The sequence below is a fragment of the Danio aesculapii genome, chromosome 10, assembly GCF_903798145.1.
Source record: "Danio aesculapii chromosome 10, fDanAes4.1, whole genome shotgun sequence".
NCBI classification, from domain to species: domain Eukaryota; kingdom Metazoa; phylum Chordata; class Actinopteri; order Cypriniformes; family Danionidae; genus Danio; species Danio aesculapii.
Window position 1 is genome coordinate 34,226,765 of NC_079444.1, and position 18,451 is coordinate 34,245,215.

The 18,451-nt window shown below is 37.3% G+C and overlaps 1 protein-coding gene across 12 annotated transcripts in view; it reads left to right on the forward strand.

Moving 5' to 3' along the window:
• The window catches only part of nbeaa (neurobeachin a), a 299,982-nt gene that overhangs the window by 140,550 nt on the left and 140,981 nt on the right, over positions 1-18,451 (forward strand). For all 12 annotated transcript variants that reach the window (XM_056467451.1, XM_056467441.1, XM_056467443.1 and 9 more), the window contains exons 6-8: positions 4,466-4,592; positions 10,136-10,255; positions 10,652-10,798. In XM_056467451.1, coding sequence (XP_056323426.1) covers positions 4,466-4,592; positions 10,136-10,255; positions 10,652-10,798 — 394 coding nt within the window. The remainder of the gene's footprint in view (positions 1-4,465; positions 4,593-10,135; positions 10,256-10,651; positions 10,799-18,451) is intronic.

Below are 18,451 nucleotides of genomic sequence, written 5' to 3' on the forward strand. Positions count from 1 at the left end.
ATGTGCTCTGTGTATATAATTGTAAATATTTATAAGTGTGTGTGTGTGCGTGTGTGTGTGTGTGTATATATATATATATATATATATATATATATATATATATAGATAAATATGTAATATATAGATATATATATATTTGAAAGTGAGGGGCGGGGGCGATGGAGGGGGGGTGTAAGCGGGCCCTTGATAATGTCTCTGGGGCACTTAGAATCGTCCTAACTCCTAAATGAATGGATGAATATTTAATACATCACATTTATATGAACAAAAATGGCTGTTTATTTTTTGTATATTAAGGAGCATAAATACTATATTATATATATTTGTATTGGGCGCCATGGTGGCTTAGTGGTTATCACTGTCACCTCACTGCAAGAAGGTCGCTGGTTTAGGTCCCGGCTGGGTCAGTTGGCGTTTCTGTGTGGAGTTTGCATGTTCTCCCCGTGTTTGTGTTGGTTTCCTCTGGGTGCTCCAGTTTCCCCCACAGTCCAAAGACTTGTGGTATAGGAGAATTGGATGAAATAAGTTGGCCATAGTGTATAAGTATGTGTGTGTGAATGTGTGTGTATGGGTGTTTCCCAGTACTGGGTTGCATCCTGATGGGCATCCGCTGTGTAAAACATATGCTGGAATAGTTGGCGGTTTATTCCACTGTGGCGACCTCTGAAATAGAGACTAAGCCAAAGGAAAATGAATGAATGAATGTCTTTGTATACGTGTGTGTGCGCATTCATAAATAAATATGATGTAATTCATATTATTATAACACATATAACACAAAGTATTTGAATTATTTCCGTTCACACAGTATATAATGCGTGTATAATGTGTGTTCCTAACATCAGCAGCTCACCCGAGTCTATAAAATAGAGTTTCTTGATCATCACAGTAGCAGCAATGTTAAGATCAAGGGTTCATTTGAAATATCTGTAAGAGTGAATATTATATATCCTGCATGTTGGTGTATTAGCAGCTGCACATTATTGAGCGGGGAGATGTTGAAGGTACAGATTAGCACTTCACAAGTCTGAAGGCCACTGACCTCAGTTAAATCAGCATGTAATCCGGTTTCCTGTTACTGTGGCGAGCTCAGCATAACGTTATAAAGGCGCAGAGCGAGAGAAACAGTACCGCTTTGAGGCCCGACTGATAGCTTGACACCTTATCAACCTCAGCCAGCGCTCCCAGCATCCACTGCTGCCAATGACTCCGGCAGCCATCTTTGCTTTCCCACCAACAATAAAGCCTGACAGCTTTCCTCCATATTTTCAACGAGTTTCACATCTGACTGTAGGAGTCTAATTTATTTATTTTTGCTGGAAAGCATGGTGGATTCGAGATCTTCTATAGGACAGCTTGAATGATGGAATGCTTTGAGGCGGGGACGATGTTGGGAATACAGTGTTAGAGATGTAAAGTTATGAATATTTAATGATTTTTTTTAAGTGAATGTTCACAAATAAAGGTCTTACACACTTTCTTTCCATTCCACTAATTTTTGAACAAACAACAGATGAAATTTGCATTAAAATTTTCATATTTACATTTAATGTGGTTCTTTTCTATCCTACAATACTTTTTGTGTTACTATTTAACACAAAATAGTTTGCTCTGACAATGTAGCTATGGTTTCTATTGTTCTGTTTACTAAGCTATTTGCACAACAGCGCAGTAGTGCTGTGTATAGTGTTAAGCAGGAAAAAAACCCTGCACTGTATTTATTAATCAAAGTTTTTTTAGAACTTGAAATGTTGTGCAACTTAGAGTTTTAAGCAGGAGAGAAACCTGTACTGTATTTTATTTGTCAAAGATTTTGTGCAACTGTTATTTTTTTGTGCAGCTGTTTATTTGTAAACAGGGAGGGAAAGCCCTTTGTTTGAATTCTATAAAGTTTTAATAAAGGTTTTAACTCTCAAGTAACCATTTATGAGAAAATACCGAATATATATCGTGTACCAGGGCTATTCAATTAGTTTGTCATGGGGGCCAGTTCATGAAAAGCATCCCAAATGAGGGGTCGGAGAGATATGACTTGCAATATGAGTGATGAGACAACAGCAATACAAGAGCCCATATGTTGTATTTTTGCTCCTTAAGACACCCACATTGTATTTTTCTACATTAAAATGTTAAAGAGCCCATATTATGGGTTTTTGAAAATGCCCTTCCATGTAGTGTGTAACACAGCTCTAAGTGAAGTGAAATATCCAGCTAAGGCTTAAATCTGTAAGTGTACAGTGTTTAAAACTATTGATTCATCTATAAAAGAGTCGACTCATAGTGCTTCAAACGAGTCGCCTTGATAATGAGTCATTAGGTGTTTCGCGATGACGCAGCCACGAAACACAAGCCTCGCCAGTAGTTACGCGCGCAAACCAGGGAGATTTGAAACCTGCGGCCCCGCCCACTAACACAGAAAAAACACTAGACACACACACACAGACGCCGCCGGTCCAATGAAGTCACGCTGTGCTCAGATGGATAATATTGACAGTCTCTACCCAAAGATGAGTTGTTAACCTGGTACAGTACAGGCGGTTACTCTTTATATTCTCTTATCACATGTAAGCCACGTTAAAAACGCGACGCGTGCCGCTTTGTTTACGGATTTAACGTTAAAGGCTTTTGTGAGCTCGCGTTCCACTGCCGTTTGTCGTTGCTATGGCGATCGATCGTAAGCTAGGAGACAGGAGACTCGTGTCACGTTCCCTAGTTCTTCTGAGGAGCGTGTGTGTGTGTGTGTGAGAGAGAGAGAGAGAGAGAGAGAGACTCGCGTCGCTTTCCCTAGTTCTTCTGAGGAGCGTTGTGTGTGTGTGTGTGAGAGAGAGAGAGAGAGAGAGAGAGAGAGAGAGAGACTCGCGTCGCTTTCCCTAGTTTTTCTGAGGAGCGTTGTGTGTGTGTGTGTGTGAGAGAGAGAGAGAGAGAGAGAGAGAGAGAGAGACTCGCGTCGCTTTCCCTAGTTCTTCTGAGGAGCGTTGTGTGTGTGTGAGAGAGAGAGAGAGAGACTCGCGTCGATCTCCCCAGTTCTTCTGAGGAGGGTTGTGTGTGTGTGTGAAAAAAGCCTTACACTATGAAGCGCGTGTGCACTGTGACTACTTTTATATAGTTGATTACCAGCTGGGCATTTCACTCTGTCTCGTGCTGAAGCCTGTCACTGTCGACCAATCGCAGCAGGCTGTCATCGGTCCAATCAGCGCAGATTAGCTTCGCGCTGAGGAGGGGGTTGGGAACAAATGAATCGCTGAACGATTCATATGGGAGTCGTTGGGATAATTAGGTAAAAATAAATGCAGATTATAAGACCATCAAAGTGTTTTATGACCTTGCATGCATATTAGACTGTTGTTGGAGACCCTTACAACCTAAATATGACCCTATTTCATGTATAATATGGGCTCTTTAATATATTGTATTTTGAAACTACATAATATCACTGCATTGAGCAATAGTCTAAAAGCTTTATATTTGGCAAGTATTTAAATGAACTGTTGTTACCAGCTGCGTTCATAATCATTTTTTTTTTAAATTTTGAATTTATCTAACATATCTTTTGTTTACATTGCACTCAAAACCGTGCACAACTCTCACCGCTACAGCGTGAGATGTTTTCTACTCTGTGCATCTGGAAGACGCGAGCACATTGTTCTGCTTGTGCACGAATATTGGCTTATATTTTAAAATTGGAAATAACGAAATTGCACGCGGTAAAGACACGATATGTGAACGGTGCTATAGTTAATCCAGTGTGCATGTGTATTAGCCTTGGTGTATAAGCTCAGAACTTTAAACATGCAAGTGAAACAGAAACACGACGTTGAGAAGCCTTTAAGTATCCAAATGTGTTCGGCGGCTTGCGCCACTCACTTGCTTAATGTCAGGTGGCTCACGCTCTGCGCAGTCTTCAACTGCAGCTTAGTGGCCGATTTTTGACTGAACTAAATTTCATTTTGATGCCTTTGTCACACTATTTGGAGGGCCGAAACAAATTGCCTCGGGGGGCCGTGTTTAGCCTGCGGGCCACCAATTTGAATAGCCCTGTCGTACAGCGTCATTCCTCCTAAAAATACAGAGATATGATTTTTTTGCCTATATCGCCCGCCCTACCAGTTACAGATTTTGCGGTCCCCAGAAATGTAGACCTGGGTACGTTTCTACAATGAGCATGGGTTGCATAATACTGTCAGAAAATTTACTGTGGTTTACTTTGAAACTGGTAATCATGATAACACTACAGCAGGGGTCTCAAACTCAAATTGGTGGGGGGCCATTTCAGTGACTGACAAACGATATGAGGGCCGTAGGAGGAAGGAGGACGGCAGGCCGTAATTGGCCTGCGAGCTGGCAGTTTGAGACCCCTGCTATACATTATGGGTTTGTTTTGCTAAATAATTGAAACCAAGCTATTTAAATTACAAAAAAAAAACACACATTTGTAACATTTATTCCTCTTTTGTCTGTTCTGTAGTTTTCGAACCAGTAAAGGGATTGGCTACTCAGCGCACTTTGTGGGGAACTGTTTAATCGTGACGTCACTGAAGTCAAAGGGGAAAGGCTTTCAACACTGTGTGAAGTACGACTTCCAGCCCAGGAAGGTGAGTTATAAAATAAAACTAGCACTATCAATAACTCCATTGAGTTATCCATAACTCCACCCCCCTTTTTAAAATTAATTGAATAATTTACACAAGCAAGTTGTAAGACATTCCAAGCCTGACTAAAAATATGTGGGATTACAAGGAATAATAAAGATAGTAAAGGCCACATCTAATCGGTCAAATTTAAATGCATCAAATAAATGTCATTTATCACTCGTCTGCGATACGTATATTGCATATAATATTATTATTTTGTAATATATTGTGCAGCCCTACTGGAAGCCCTTCTTACTTGTTAGCTTGTGCACAAAAGAAATAAAGGAAATTCAAGAGGGATTCATAACACCCGTTCCCTCTAAATCTGTTTATCACTCTCTTTCTTCTTCTGCCTCTGTGTTTTTTGTTTTCTCCGTCAGAGTAGGCTGATACAGCAACATCTGCTTTTTGATAACTTGGCACATCTTACTGTCCCAGTGGGATGGTTTGGGCTCAGTTGCATGCGCTGTTAAACGACAAATGAAAATCAGTTTGGCAAGGCATGTTTGAATATGATATCTCACCCTGTCTGCTCACAGATGATGACAACACAGGAGGGTTGTGTGTTTGTGCGCCAATTAGAAATCAAGCTATAGCACTTATAGCCTATACAAACACACGCTATGAGAGAAAATGTGAACTCGGTTTGACTACGAACTCGACCAATTAATCAGCACTTGCTCTGCTGTTGGAACAGTGAGACAAAGTTACTTTGGATATACTGGGAATTTCTTTTTCAAATAGTTCCCAAATGATGTTTAACAGAGCAAGGAATTTTTCACAGTAATTCCTATAATATTTTTTCTTCTGGAGAAAGTCTTATTTGTTTTCTTTCTTCTAGAATAAAATCAGTTTAATTTTTTTAAAAACCATTTTAAGGTCAATATTAATAGTCTCCTTAAGCAATATTTTTTTCGATAGTCTACAGAACAAACCATCGTTATATAATGATTTGCCTAATTAACCTAAATAACCTAGTTAAGTCTTTAAAATGCACTTTAAGTGGAATACTAGTACTTTATTAGGACATTAAGGAGGGAAATAAGAGCCAAAACAAGGGATCAGAGATGTGAACAAAAAGAAAGGTAACTGAATAAAAGCTGAGAATAAAAGTGTAATGATTTACAAAAATGATAAAATATACCGTAAAATCACAATTTCCTCCCTTTCTTTATTAAAACAGTGGGTTATTGAGCAAACCGTGGCTCTTTCTTCAAATAAATTCAATTACAATTAAAGTTTTTTAAGGATAAACTAATCTATCTCAGCTAATTCTGTGAACTATAGGGAGCCCTAACAACAATAACAAGGTAAATAAATCATTATGACTCGAGGACATTCATCATGAGATTATTCAGAGAGGTAATGCTGTATCATGTTATTTAAAAGCTGTTTAACTTGCGTCTTTCTCAGGTAAACGTGAGATGTTCATCCGTGGTGCTTTGTGCTGTAACTAGTAGTAAAGAAAAAGGAATTACATCTAAAGTATCATCTACAAAGACACGGCATGACTGAAACACTCTGCAAATTGGCCTCCATACCCAGCCCTAAAAAAGAAAGCTTAATGCAATTATTGTATAGAAGATGTGCTTTATAATGTCTAGTGAAGTTTTTATCGTCACATTGACTTAACAGTATACCAATCTTGGTATTTAAGAATCAAAGTTTATTATCTATAATGTTTTAGATTAGGTTTTAGTGCTTCCCACAGGTTTGAAATATACTTGCGGTGGTAGCTGGATTGAAACACACATTTTACCCATGACACACGGTTACACGCATGTGACAGAAAAGTGATTTTTAACAATATTTTTTATTTGTTATGACACTGTTATACACTGTTTCTTTTCAATGGGTTGAAGTTTAAAAAAAATGTTGAAATACAAAGGAAATCCACTATTTGTTTTACTTTTTTATATTCAGGAGGAGCCATGTGCACTGATATTTAAAATCATGTTAGATATGTATAAAATATGTAATATCAACATCAAATTAATAAAATATACAACAAATGAGAAACGAATGACATAAAGGAATAAAAACAGACAATATCTGTAAAAAGAATAATACAAGAATAAAAAGTGTAGATTATTTAAATTAGGCAAATGAGTTAATTAACCATTTTTTTTTGTATATCTATAATATTTATTTTTCTGGGGAAAGTTTTTTTGTTTTATTTTATCTATAATAAAATCAGTTTTTAATTGTTTTTAAAACCATTTTAAGGTCAAAATTATTAGCATTATTTTTTTCAGTTGTCTACAGAACAAACCTTCGTTGTACAATGGTTTGCCTAATTACCCTAACTTACCTAATTAACCTAGTTAAGCCTTTAAATTGTACTTTAAGCTGAATACAGTGTTTTGTAAAATATATGTACTGTCATCATGGCGAAGATAAAAATAAATCAGTTATTAAAACTATAATATTTAGAAATGTGTTAAAAAAATCTTCTTTCCATTAAACAGATTGGGGGGAAATATACAGGGGGACTAATAATTCAGGAGGGCCAATAATTCTGACTTTACTGTATGTGTACAATGAAGATAGACTCTAACTGAAAAATTTCACGCTCAATATGTGTATTGTTACACCCTTTGCTCAACAGAGAAGTTCTGGAAATGGAAACAGTTGTAGGGCTGTTTCTCTAACGACGCTTTTGTAAAATCCAAAACCCTGTCTAGACAAATTTGGCCCTCTCTTGCATTTATGTCAAATCTTAACTGACATTAAAAGCTATGAAATCTCGGTTATGGGATGGATTTTCAGTCTGCTAAACTGTGGCTTATCCCTTTTTCTCCCTGTCACCCCAGCTAATATCGCCTTACGTTGTAATGATGCTAGAAACGTGGAGAAGATATTTGGGAAATTGGGTATTTTGCACAAGTTTGCACCATCTAAATCTTCTAATTTGTGACAGGCCACTTTAATTTCCGGAGATCATCCATATGGACGTCAGCCAGAGAGAGCTCAGTTATTTGTTTGAATCTTGGAGATGGGATCCGCAGTTCTCACTGGAGTGCTCTCAAACGTCAGGACTCTGATCTTTAATTTATACACCAAAACAGCTTTTAGCATTGCTGCCATCAAGCAGAATGAGTCTGTTTCTGTAAATTTAGCTCTCAGTTTAGAAGCATGTAATGAGATGATTATGTGCTGGATCTAAGAATTGAACCATTTTCATTTTTGGGGTCAGGTCATTTTGTCAATGCAATGTATGTCAGTGAGGCGAGGAATTACAGATTGTTTCAAAGCAGAAATGCATAGTTTTTGTTAATTAGCTTGTTTTAGAAAATAATTGGATTAAGTCTTTTTGATTTATTATCGATTAAAGATTGCACAAAAAATGTTGAAATAACTCAACCCTCTGGGGTCTGAGGTCATTTTTGGGGCTCCTAAGATGTTTTGGCATGCCCTGACATTTGTGCTTATTTCAGCTACTTATTACATAGTACTGGCCAACATGTACTCTGCATACAATAGTGTGAGAGAGATAGATGTACATGCTTGCATTTTTTTAGGAAAAAAAATTACGCGTGGTTCGTAGGTTTCAGAGAAAAAATTGCAGCTGAAATAAGGTCCAAAAAAATACAGTGAATGGGCCTGAACAAGACTTTTGAGTAAACAGTCATGTGGGCTAGAATATTTACTTCACAATTATGTGAAAACGATTCTATTCTCTCATTGAAAGAAAACATTACAATGACTTGTAAGTTCAGGGTCAGCACTGCTGTATGCGTGGGAGTGACAATGATCATGAATAATTCACATTTGGAGAGACAAAAGACACTCCCCCATTGGCTAATGTTCACCCTTCAAGGGACTTTCTTAGTGTCTTATGCACTGATAAGAAAAAAAAGATGCTGATCAAGCCGGCGTGACCTGGCGACCTCAGAGGTTTAAGTGCATTGGGAAGGCATTCGATTCAAATTCACATTTTATTAGTCACATGCACAGTCATACACAGTATGGTATGCAGTGAAATGCTTACATTAATGCTACCCAGCGGGCATCTTGATGTCAAAATGATGTCAAAAAACGTCAAATATGCTAATTGATTTAAAGTCAAAGCCTTGATGTCTATTTGATGCCCTTTTGATCACCAAATAACGACACAAAAATTATTATGTTATAAGAAAAGTTTTTCATCTGAAAGCTTTGATTCTGAATCACACATTTACACTGGATTTTGTATCTCTACAGTGCACGTAAACTACCTTGACATCAAAACGGCATCAAATTGACATCTAACATTGGTGTCAAATTGACATTAAGGTGCCTGCTGGTAAATAAAGTAAATAAATGCAAATAACTGGGACAAATCTGATCCTAGGTCACCAGGATTTCTCCCATTGGCCATTACAAAGTGCCTTCTGTTCATGTGGCATGTTATGTTTTTGCATTAATATGAATGAGAAATGTAATGTAGTAAAACTTACCAAAATAACATTTCATTATACAGACTGATCCTGTAGTTTGTTAAAATAGGCACTTCTTACATGAGATATTCAACACTGTACAAAATAAAGAGTTGTGGGCTATAAAATAGAAATTTTAACTCATAATTATAAAGTAAAATAAATTATTGTGAGGTATAAATTTGCAAATGCAAATGCTAAAGTGAGAATTTTCTGCCAGAAACTTGCAATGCTTAGACAGAAATGAGCGAAAATGTGAGATGTTGACCCACAATTTCATTATAAAAGTCAATATTTTTAAATATAAACTGGTGAGAAAGACTTTTAGGAATGTGTGCCACAAACTGCCATAAACAAGAAAAAAAAAAGTGACTTTTTGCCATAGCAGAACTGAAGGGTGAAAAACAATGTCTAAATTATGAAATGTTAATTCAAAATTGTGACATGAGACTCATAATTGTGAGATATAATGCCATATTTTTATGCTATATGCTCAAAATGCTGAGTAAAAAGTCCACGTTGTGATTTCAACTCACAATTGAGATAAAACATCTGATTACTGCTAGTGAATTGTTTGCTTATTTCTTATCATATTTCCCAAATGATGTTGAACAGAGCAAGGAATTTTTCACAGTATTTCCTATAATATTTTTTCTTCTGGTGAAAGTCTTATTTGTTTTATTTCAGCCAGAATTAAAAGCAGTTTTGATTATTATTTATTATTATTTTTTTACAATTTTAAGGTCAATATTATTAGCCTCAATAAGCAATATTTTTTTCCATAGTCTACAGAACAAACCATGGTTTTACAATGACTTGCCTAGTTATACTAATTGACCTAGTTACACATTTAAATGTCACTTTAAGCTGTATAGAAGTGTCTTGAAAAAATCTAGTTAAATATTATGTACTGTCATCATGGTAAAGATAAAAGAAATCAGTTATTAGAGATGAGTTATTAAAACTATTATGTTTAGAAATGTGTTGGAAAAAAATATACAAGGGGTCTAATAGTTCAGGAGGGCTAATCATTCTGACTTCAACCATACATTGCTTTCTAAACTATCCACCTGTTCTCTCACACAGTGGTACATGATCAGCATCGTCCACATCTACAACCGTTGGAGGAATAGTGAGATCCGATGCTATGTCAACGGCCAGCTGGTTTCATATGGAGACATGGCCTGGCACGTCAACACCAACGATGTAAGTGTTAGAGCCGCTAGCAAACCTTTCTCAATCTCTCCATCTCAGTCTGGCAAAAATCATGAACTTCCAATCAACTTTGTTTTCCTCAGCTTACGAAATATTGCACCTGTAGGGTCCGTATGATATGCGATTAGATAAACACTTGTCTCTGTGGATGAAAGCGATATAGATTAGCCGTAGCTCCTCGCTCCCTTAGGCAAACCTTTGAAGTGCATTGTGTGTAGACTATAGCTAAAGTAAATCAGAACAAGATGATCGAAAGATAGCGAGTAAACGGCTCCAGAGGGCCTTTAAAGAAAACTTTCAATCTGTTCGACTGATAGAAAGCTCCACTTTTTTTTTTTGTATCCTTTTCTTTATCTTTATACCCTCGCTCTCTCTCTCTTCCTGCAGAGTTATGATAAATGTTTCCTGGGCTCTTCAGAGACTGCGGATGCTAACCGTGTGTTTTGTGGGCAACTCGGAGCTGTGTATGTTTTCAGTGAGGCGCTGAACCCCGCACAGATCTTTGCCATTCATCAACTCGGACCGGGATATAAGGTATAGACCCTGAAGCATTGTTTCTAGAACTCTTTATAATGTGTTTTAAGTGATACAATCAACAGTGATCAGCCTGGACACATTTCTATTTCAACCTGGTGTTAGTGGGAGGTCACTGCATCTATTGTGAGCACTTGTGTTTGGATTTTGTTGAAACAATTATTTAAATTTGATTTTGTCATGCTAAACAACACTTTTGTGGGAATGAAATTTAAATGAAAACAGTTGATGCTTTGCGAAACTACAATTACTACAATAACAGGAATTAATGCAAGTAATAAAATGTCAAAAAAACAAGACATGAAAAAAAAACTTTAAAGTTTTCTATTTGCACACTTTCGGAAAACTGATGATTCCAAATGCAGCAAAAAATTATTCTTATTAACGATTATTAATGATTGAAACATTATAACATTAATAACATGTTTTTGTTCCAAACATGTTTTTGTATTAATAAAAATAATAAATTAATGATTTGGGCTAATAATTTTACCTTCGATTAACACAAATTTCTAATCAGCCAATCACATGGCAGCAACTCAATGCATTTAGGCATGTAGATATGGTCAAGACGATCTGCTGTAGTTCAAATCGAGCATCAGAATGGCGAAGAAAGGTGATTTAAGTGACTTTAAATGTGGCATATTTGTTAGTGCCAGACAGGCTGGTCTGAGTATTTGAGAAGCGAGTGATATTTCCTTGGCACACTTTGGGCCCATTAGTACCAATTGAGCATCGTGTCAATGCCACAGCCTAATAGAGTATTGTCAATAATGATAATATTAATTCCTTACATTTATATAGCGCTTTTCTGGGCACTCAAAGCGCTTTACACATAGGGGGGAATCTCCTCATCCACCACCAGTGTGCAGCATCCACCTGGATGACGCGATGGCAGCCATTTTTGCGCCAGACTGCACACCACACACCAGCTGATTGGTGTAGAGGAGACAGAGTGATGAAGCTAATTATGATATGGGGATGATTAGGAGGCCATGGTGGAAAGAGGCCAGTGGGCAGATTTGGCCAGGATGCCGGGGTTAAACCCTTACTCTTTTTCGCAGGACATCCTGGCATTTTTAATGACCACAGAGAGTCAGGACCTTTGTTTAACGTCTCATCCGAAAGACGGTGCTCACTGAGCAGTATAGAGTCCCCGTCAATATACTGGGGCATTAGGACCCACACAGACCACAGGTTGGGCACCCCCTGCTGGCCTCACTAACACCACTTCCGGCAGCAACCTAGCTTTCCCATGTGGTCTCCCATCCAGGTACTGACCGGGCGCAGCCCTGCTTAGCTTTAGTAGGTGACCATGTGCGAATTGCAGAGAGCTAGCTGCCGGCTCTTGTTGCTGCCCATGTGCATCCCTTTATGACCACAGTGTACCCATCCAACAGGAGAATGCACCATGTCATAAAGCGTGAATCATCTCAAACTGGTTTCTTGAACATGACAATGAGTTCACTGTACTTAACTGGCCTCCACAGTCACCAGAACTCAATCCAATAGAGCACCTTTGGGATGTGGTGGAATGGATATGCAGCTGACAAAACTGCGGCAACTGCTTGATGCTATCATGTCAATATGGACCAAAATCTTTAAGGAATTTTTCCAGTACCTTGTTGAATCTATGCCACGAAGGATTAAAGCAGAAGGCAAAAGGGGGTCCACCCGGTACTAGTAAGGTGACCTAATAAAATAGCCGGTTAGTGAATATTATTCAACCATGCTTATTTATATATAGAAGTGTCTTGGAAAATATCTAGTAAAATATTATTTACTGTCATCATTGCAAAGATAAAATAAATCAGTGATTAGAAATGAGTTATTAAAAGTATTATGTTTAGAAATGTGTTCTTCTCTCCGTTAAATCCTCTCTCTGTTAATATGAATTTGAGGAAAAATATAAACGGGGCTAATAATTCTGACTTCAACTGTGTATATATATATATATATATATATATATATATATATATATATATATATATATATATATATATATATATATATATATATATATATATATATATATATATGATATCTAAGTATGATATCTGAATAAGTATGGTATGAATAATTTTGGGCTTGACTGTTTATATAATATTATTCTTCTAAAGGAAAGATTTATTAATTCCAGCCAATAAAATCAACAATAAAAAAAATATTTTCACCAGAAGAATGATATTATATATACAATCAAGCCCAAAATTGTTAATGCCATTCTATATTTATTCATGCATAAAATATATAGTTCAATTAAAGTTAAATCATTAGCCCACGTATATCTAAATAATTAATTTTTATTAAATTTTTTATCTAGCTACAAGTTGCTCAAAATAAATATTTTTTGGTTGGCTAAACCACTGTTGTCCTTGCCTAGTTATTCTAGTTCAGGGGTCACCAATCTCGTTCCTGGAGGTCCGGTGCCCTGCAAGGTTTAGCTCCAACTTACCTCAACACACCTGCCTGGGTGTTTCAAGTATACCTAGTAAGACCTTGATTAGCTTGTTCAGGTGTGTTTGACTAAGGTTGGAGCTAAAATCTGCATGACACCGGACCTGCAGGAACAAGTTTGGTGATCCCTGGTCTAGGTAAACCTTTAAATTAATCTTTAAATTGAATTCTAGTATCTTGCAAAAAAACAAGTAAAATACTAAAAGCCAAAAATTTTGTTATTAAAATTATTATGTTAAAAATGTGTTGGAAAAAAATAGTTTGTCCTTTAAACAGCACTTAGGTAATATTTGTAAAATATATAATCATGGTCCCGTGTACTTTCAAGAGTGCACCAGTGAATTAGAGCGCTAACATGAGGTTTTTGTTTCCAGGTAGACTGATATAAAGCAATGCATCTTGACTTTTGTCTTGCATTCACACAATCTGATTTCCCTCTGTAGATGTTCAGTGAGCAGTCTGACTCCTCTCGATTTTTGTCACAGTGAACAGACATTTGTGCGGCCCGTCTGTGTCTGAGGCTGAAACGTGCTGAAGTACTTTCTCTTTCCAGCAGCTCTGCATTTCCCCGACAGAGCCGTTAATAATACCTGATGTTCCCCTGTCTTCTCTCTCTCTCGTTCATTAACCGGACCCTCACCTCTGTCTCGCGGCTCTACATGCACGCTGGAGCTGATTACTGCTTCAGCTTGATGGCCCGAAGTGTTTATGTCAAAGCAGCGCTTGACTTAGATGAACCCTTAAAAAAATCCCTGCTCACTAGAGCAAAGAAGAGGACGGATGAGTGGTGTTAATCGCTGTCTTTCTTTCTGGTTGACTAATTAAACCGATAGTTCACCCAAAATGAAAAATTACTATTCATTTACTTAAGCTCAGGCAATTCAAGATGTGCTGCTTCTGCCATTCAATAGAATTTTATGAATCACCCAGGACCACTGTTTAGCTAAAAAAAAAAGCTAAACGGCTGCACCAAAGCCTGAAGAGCTTGGGAATCTACGTCACAGCGAGTTGCGGTCAGCCACGTTTGTGGACAAACGCAGGAGCGCACTATGTAGAACTATTGAAATCAAAACAGAAAAAGCCGACCGTTTTATAGTAATATCTTTTGGAAAAACATCTCACAAACACTGAGAATAAAATGGACTAACGTGTATACCTTTATAAACGCTCTATATCTGTTTGAAGAAGCTGAAAATATGCATTTCATAAAATTTTGGGCTCTATTTTAATGATCTAGGCGCAAAAACATTAAGGGCATGTCCGAATCCACTTTTGCTATTTTAAGGACAGAAAAATCTGCTTTTTTTCCGCTCGACGCATGGTCTAACAGGGTTGAGCTTATTCTATCAATGAGTTATTGGTGTGTTTTGAGAATACGTCAATCAGAGTCTCACCTCCCATTCCATTTAAGAGTCAGTTGCGTCGTGCCATAGAGCATTTGCTATTTACATGGCGACTTTGTAAGTGGAAAAACTGAACGCATCACTAGCTAGAAAACAGTTATACAGACAATCTGCAGCGCGAGCCTCCTCATTCTTTACTTTCACTTTCACTCTCGTGGATAGGGAAACATGTTGTACGCACAGACATCCATTAGCCTACATAATTAATTTCGTTTGTTAAGCGCAAAGATTTGTTTCAAAACTATTTCTAAACTCTGTTCTAATTTCCAGCAAACGAATAAATGAACAATAATAATGAAGTGTGGTTATTTTCAAATACACATGCTATGCCCCATATAGTCCAAAACCTGACAAATCGAAGCTTGGGCAAATCTACGCTTGTTTTTATCAAAACAAATATAAATATGCATATAATAAATACTACTAACAATAACATTATACAAAAGCAAAATGTCATGAATAAGCTGAAAAAGCCCCCCCGAGATGAAGAATGCATGAAAGCAGCACAACGCGCTCTGCTCTATTTTAGTTCCTCAAAATAGCAACGCGCTAGCAATGCGCCTTAACACACCTCCTTTTTTAGACCAGAACGCCTATTGGCGCACATATGAGCGCAAATGCATTTGCTATTTACACAGCGTGGTGCAAAACGTCAAAATGACACTTGTGTCGGGCTGAAACTAGCAAATAACACTTGCGTCGTGTCTTGCGCCGCATTGCGCCGGGTGTTTGATAGGGCCCACTGTGTCCAGCAATGAAGTGTAACTGGAGAAGCCGAGCACAGACCAAATAAATGAATGCTTTTATCCATAACTGAAAGGCATCAAGAAAACATTTTCTTCGTTTTTTGTACTGCAAACACTTACAGTTTATTGATGATGAGTGTATATATGATACAATAAATCAGATTAAATACCCAGAATGCATTGTGCTGTAACGACACATCCCTATTCTCTATTGAAGGCAAGCCTGAAATGATTAGCATGACGGCTAATGGTAACAGGGATTCTATTGCAGCTTGAATCAGTGATTTACTGCCTACATGTATTCATTTGACTTAAATGGTGGATTGTTAAAAGTATTAAATATGCGCTGCATAATATCCTTCAACCGGGGCGGCACAGCAGCACTGTCACCTCAAAGCAAGAATTCAAAGTTTGAGTCCTGGCTTGGCCTGTTGGTATTACTGTGTGGAGTTTGCTTGTTCTCCCCATGTTGGCGTGATTTTCCTCCGGGTGCTCCGGTTTCCCCCACAGTCCTCAGACTTGCACTATAGGTAAATTGAATAAACTAAATTGGCCATAGTGTATATGTGTCTCAATGAGTGTGTATGGGTGTTTCCCAGTACTGGGTTGCAGCTGGAAGGGCATCCGCTGTGTAAAATATATGCTGGAATATTTGGCGATTCATTCCACTGTGGTGACCTCTGAAATAGAGACTAAGACTAAGGAAAATGAATGAATGCTTATACTTGTTTTTTTTCTAATAGCAGTGAAAAACAAATATTCTGCCAAATGTGAAAGCAGCAGCTGATCTCACATATAGGAATCTGAGATATGGTAATATATGCAAATCACATATTTAAAATACAAGTGCATGTTTAGATTTCAAAGATGAAAAATATGTACTAATATGCACCATGTATTTTAAATTTAAAATTGCTGTAACTAACAGTGTGAAGACCAAGCAACATCTCTTGGTACTCCTTTTAGACCGGACCAAAATAGTATCTATCTATCAAAATAGCACCACTGTCTATGTAGTTCTACTGAACAAAAAAAAAGTCACCTACATCTTGTATAGCCTGAGGTTTAATTTATTAATAGGACATTCTCGTTTTTGGGTGAACTTTCCCTTTAAAAGTCTGTGCTTCTGAGAGAGAGAGAGAAAGAGAGAGAGAGAGAGAGAGAGAGAGAGAGAGAGGACAGGAGCATTGAGGGGAAATCCATGCAGTCAAGTTCGATTTTTCTCACTTAACTAAAAAATCTCCCTGCGAATGTTTTTCTCCAGTCAAGCGCGAGGCTCCCTAATTTAAACTAAGCTCTCCGGAAGCGTGTGGACGGGGCTTGTTTACCCGGGTCAGATGATCTGATGATTATAAGCAGCTTTTGTTTACTCCAGTCAGATGATGTGTTCGTACATAAAGCCTAAATGGACAGATGATTAACAGCATCTCCCAGTGCTCATCGCTCTGCTGGTTTATGCATCAGACTGAGCTCAGCTGGTTCACGCTGCTGATCTGTTCTTTTTTGAAGTTTTCTCAAGGGATGGAGGGAGGGATGGATGGATGGATGGATAGATAGATAGACAGACAATTGAAAGAAATATTGAATGACTGAACGATAGGTTGAACGATAAATAGCACAATAGAATGAATGATAAATAGAGCGATAGAATGATAGATCTATTTGTATCATATAGTATTGTATACAGTATCTGTTGTATCGTATAGTACCTGTCATATTGTATTGCATCGTATCGTATCTAGTGTTTTGGATAGTATATATTGTATCATAGTATTTTTCGTATCATATCTTATTGTATTGTATCATATTGTATCATATCATATCTATCTATCGTATCGTATCTATTGTATCGTATAGTATTGTATCTATCGTATCGTATAGTATCTATTGTTTTGTATAGTATCTAACTTATAGCTTCAAATTGTATCTATCGGATCATATAGGATCTATTGTGTTGTATAATAAATATCATATAGTATTGTATCTATCGTATCCTATAATATCTATGGTATCGTATAGTATTGTATCATTCGTATCATATAGTATTTTATGTTTCGTATAGTATCTAACTTATAGTATCGTATTGTATCTATTGTGTTCTATAGTAGCTATCATATAGCATTGTATCGTATAGTATCTATCGTATATTATTGTATCTATCGTATAGTATCTATCTATCTATCTATCTATCTATCTATCTATCTATCTATCTATCTATCTATCTATCTATCTATCTATCTATCTATCTATCTATCTATCTATCTATCTATCTATCTATCTACAGTATCTATCTATCTATCTATCTATCTATCTATCTATCTATCTATCTATCTATCTATCTATCTATCTATCTATCTATCTATCTATCTATCTATCTATCTATCTATCTATCTATCTATCTATTTTTTCTATATATATCGTTTTTTTCTCATTCTATCTATTGTTCTTTCTATCATTTTATCTATTGTCCAGTCGTTCTATCAGTCAATCTATCTTTCTATCTGTCGTTCTTTCTATGTTTCTATCATTCTATATATCGTTCTTTCTATAATTCTATCTATCATTCTATTTATACTGTATATCTATCGATCTGTCTGTCTATCCATCCATCCATCCATCCATCCATCCATCCATCCATCCATCCATCCATCCATCCAGTCATCCTAGACAAATATGTTGTCAGCCAGAGTTTTGTCTGAGTCCTCCACTTCTCTATTGCTTTAAAACTGTTTCCAGATCACAACTAGGTCAGAAGCGCATTGACTATGCAGGAAGAGTGAGAGTGAGAGAGAGCTCATTAATATGGTCGTGTGGTCAGACGCTGCTGCTGCTGTAATCTCGCTCAACGTTCCAGCAAACTCACACAGCATTCATCTTCTCCGTCACCGAGGGCACAGGAGCACCCAAAAACTCCAGCAGCTGTCTGTGAAACGGGTCGTCCACTCATTTTCCCTTACCGTCTCTCTCTCTCTCCATTGTGTCCCAGGAGAGGACAGCTGCACCAGCCGCAGCGACAGAGACGAACGGCATGACTTTCACACACTCGG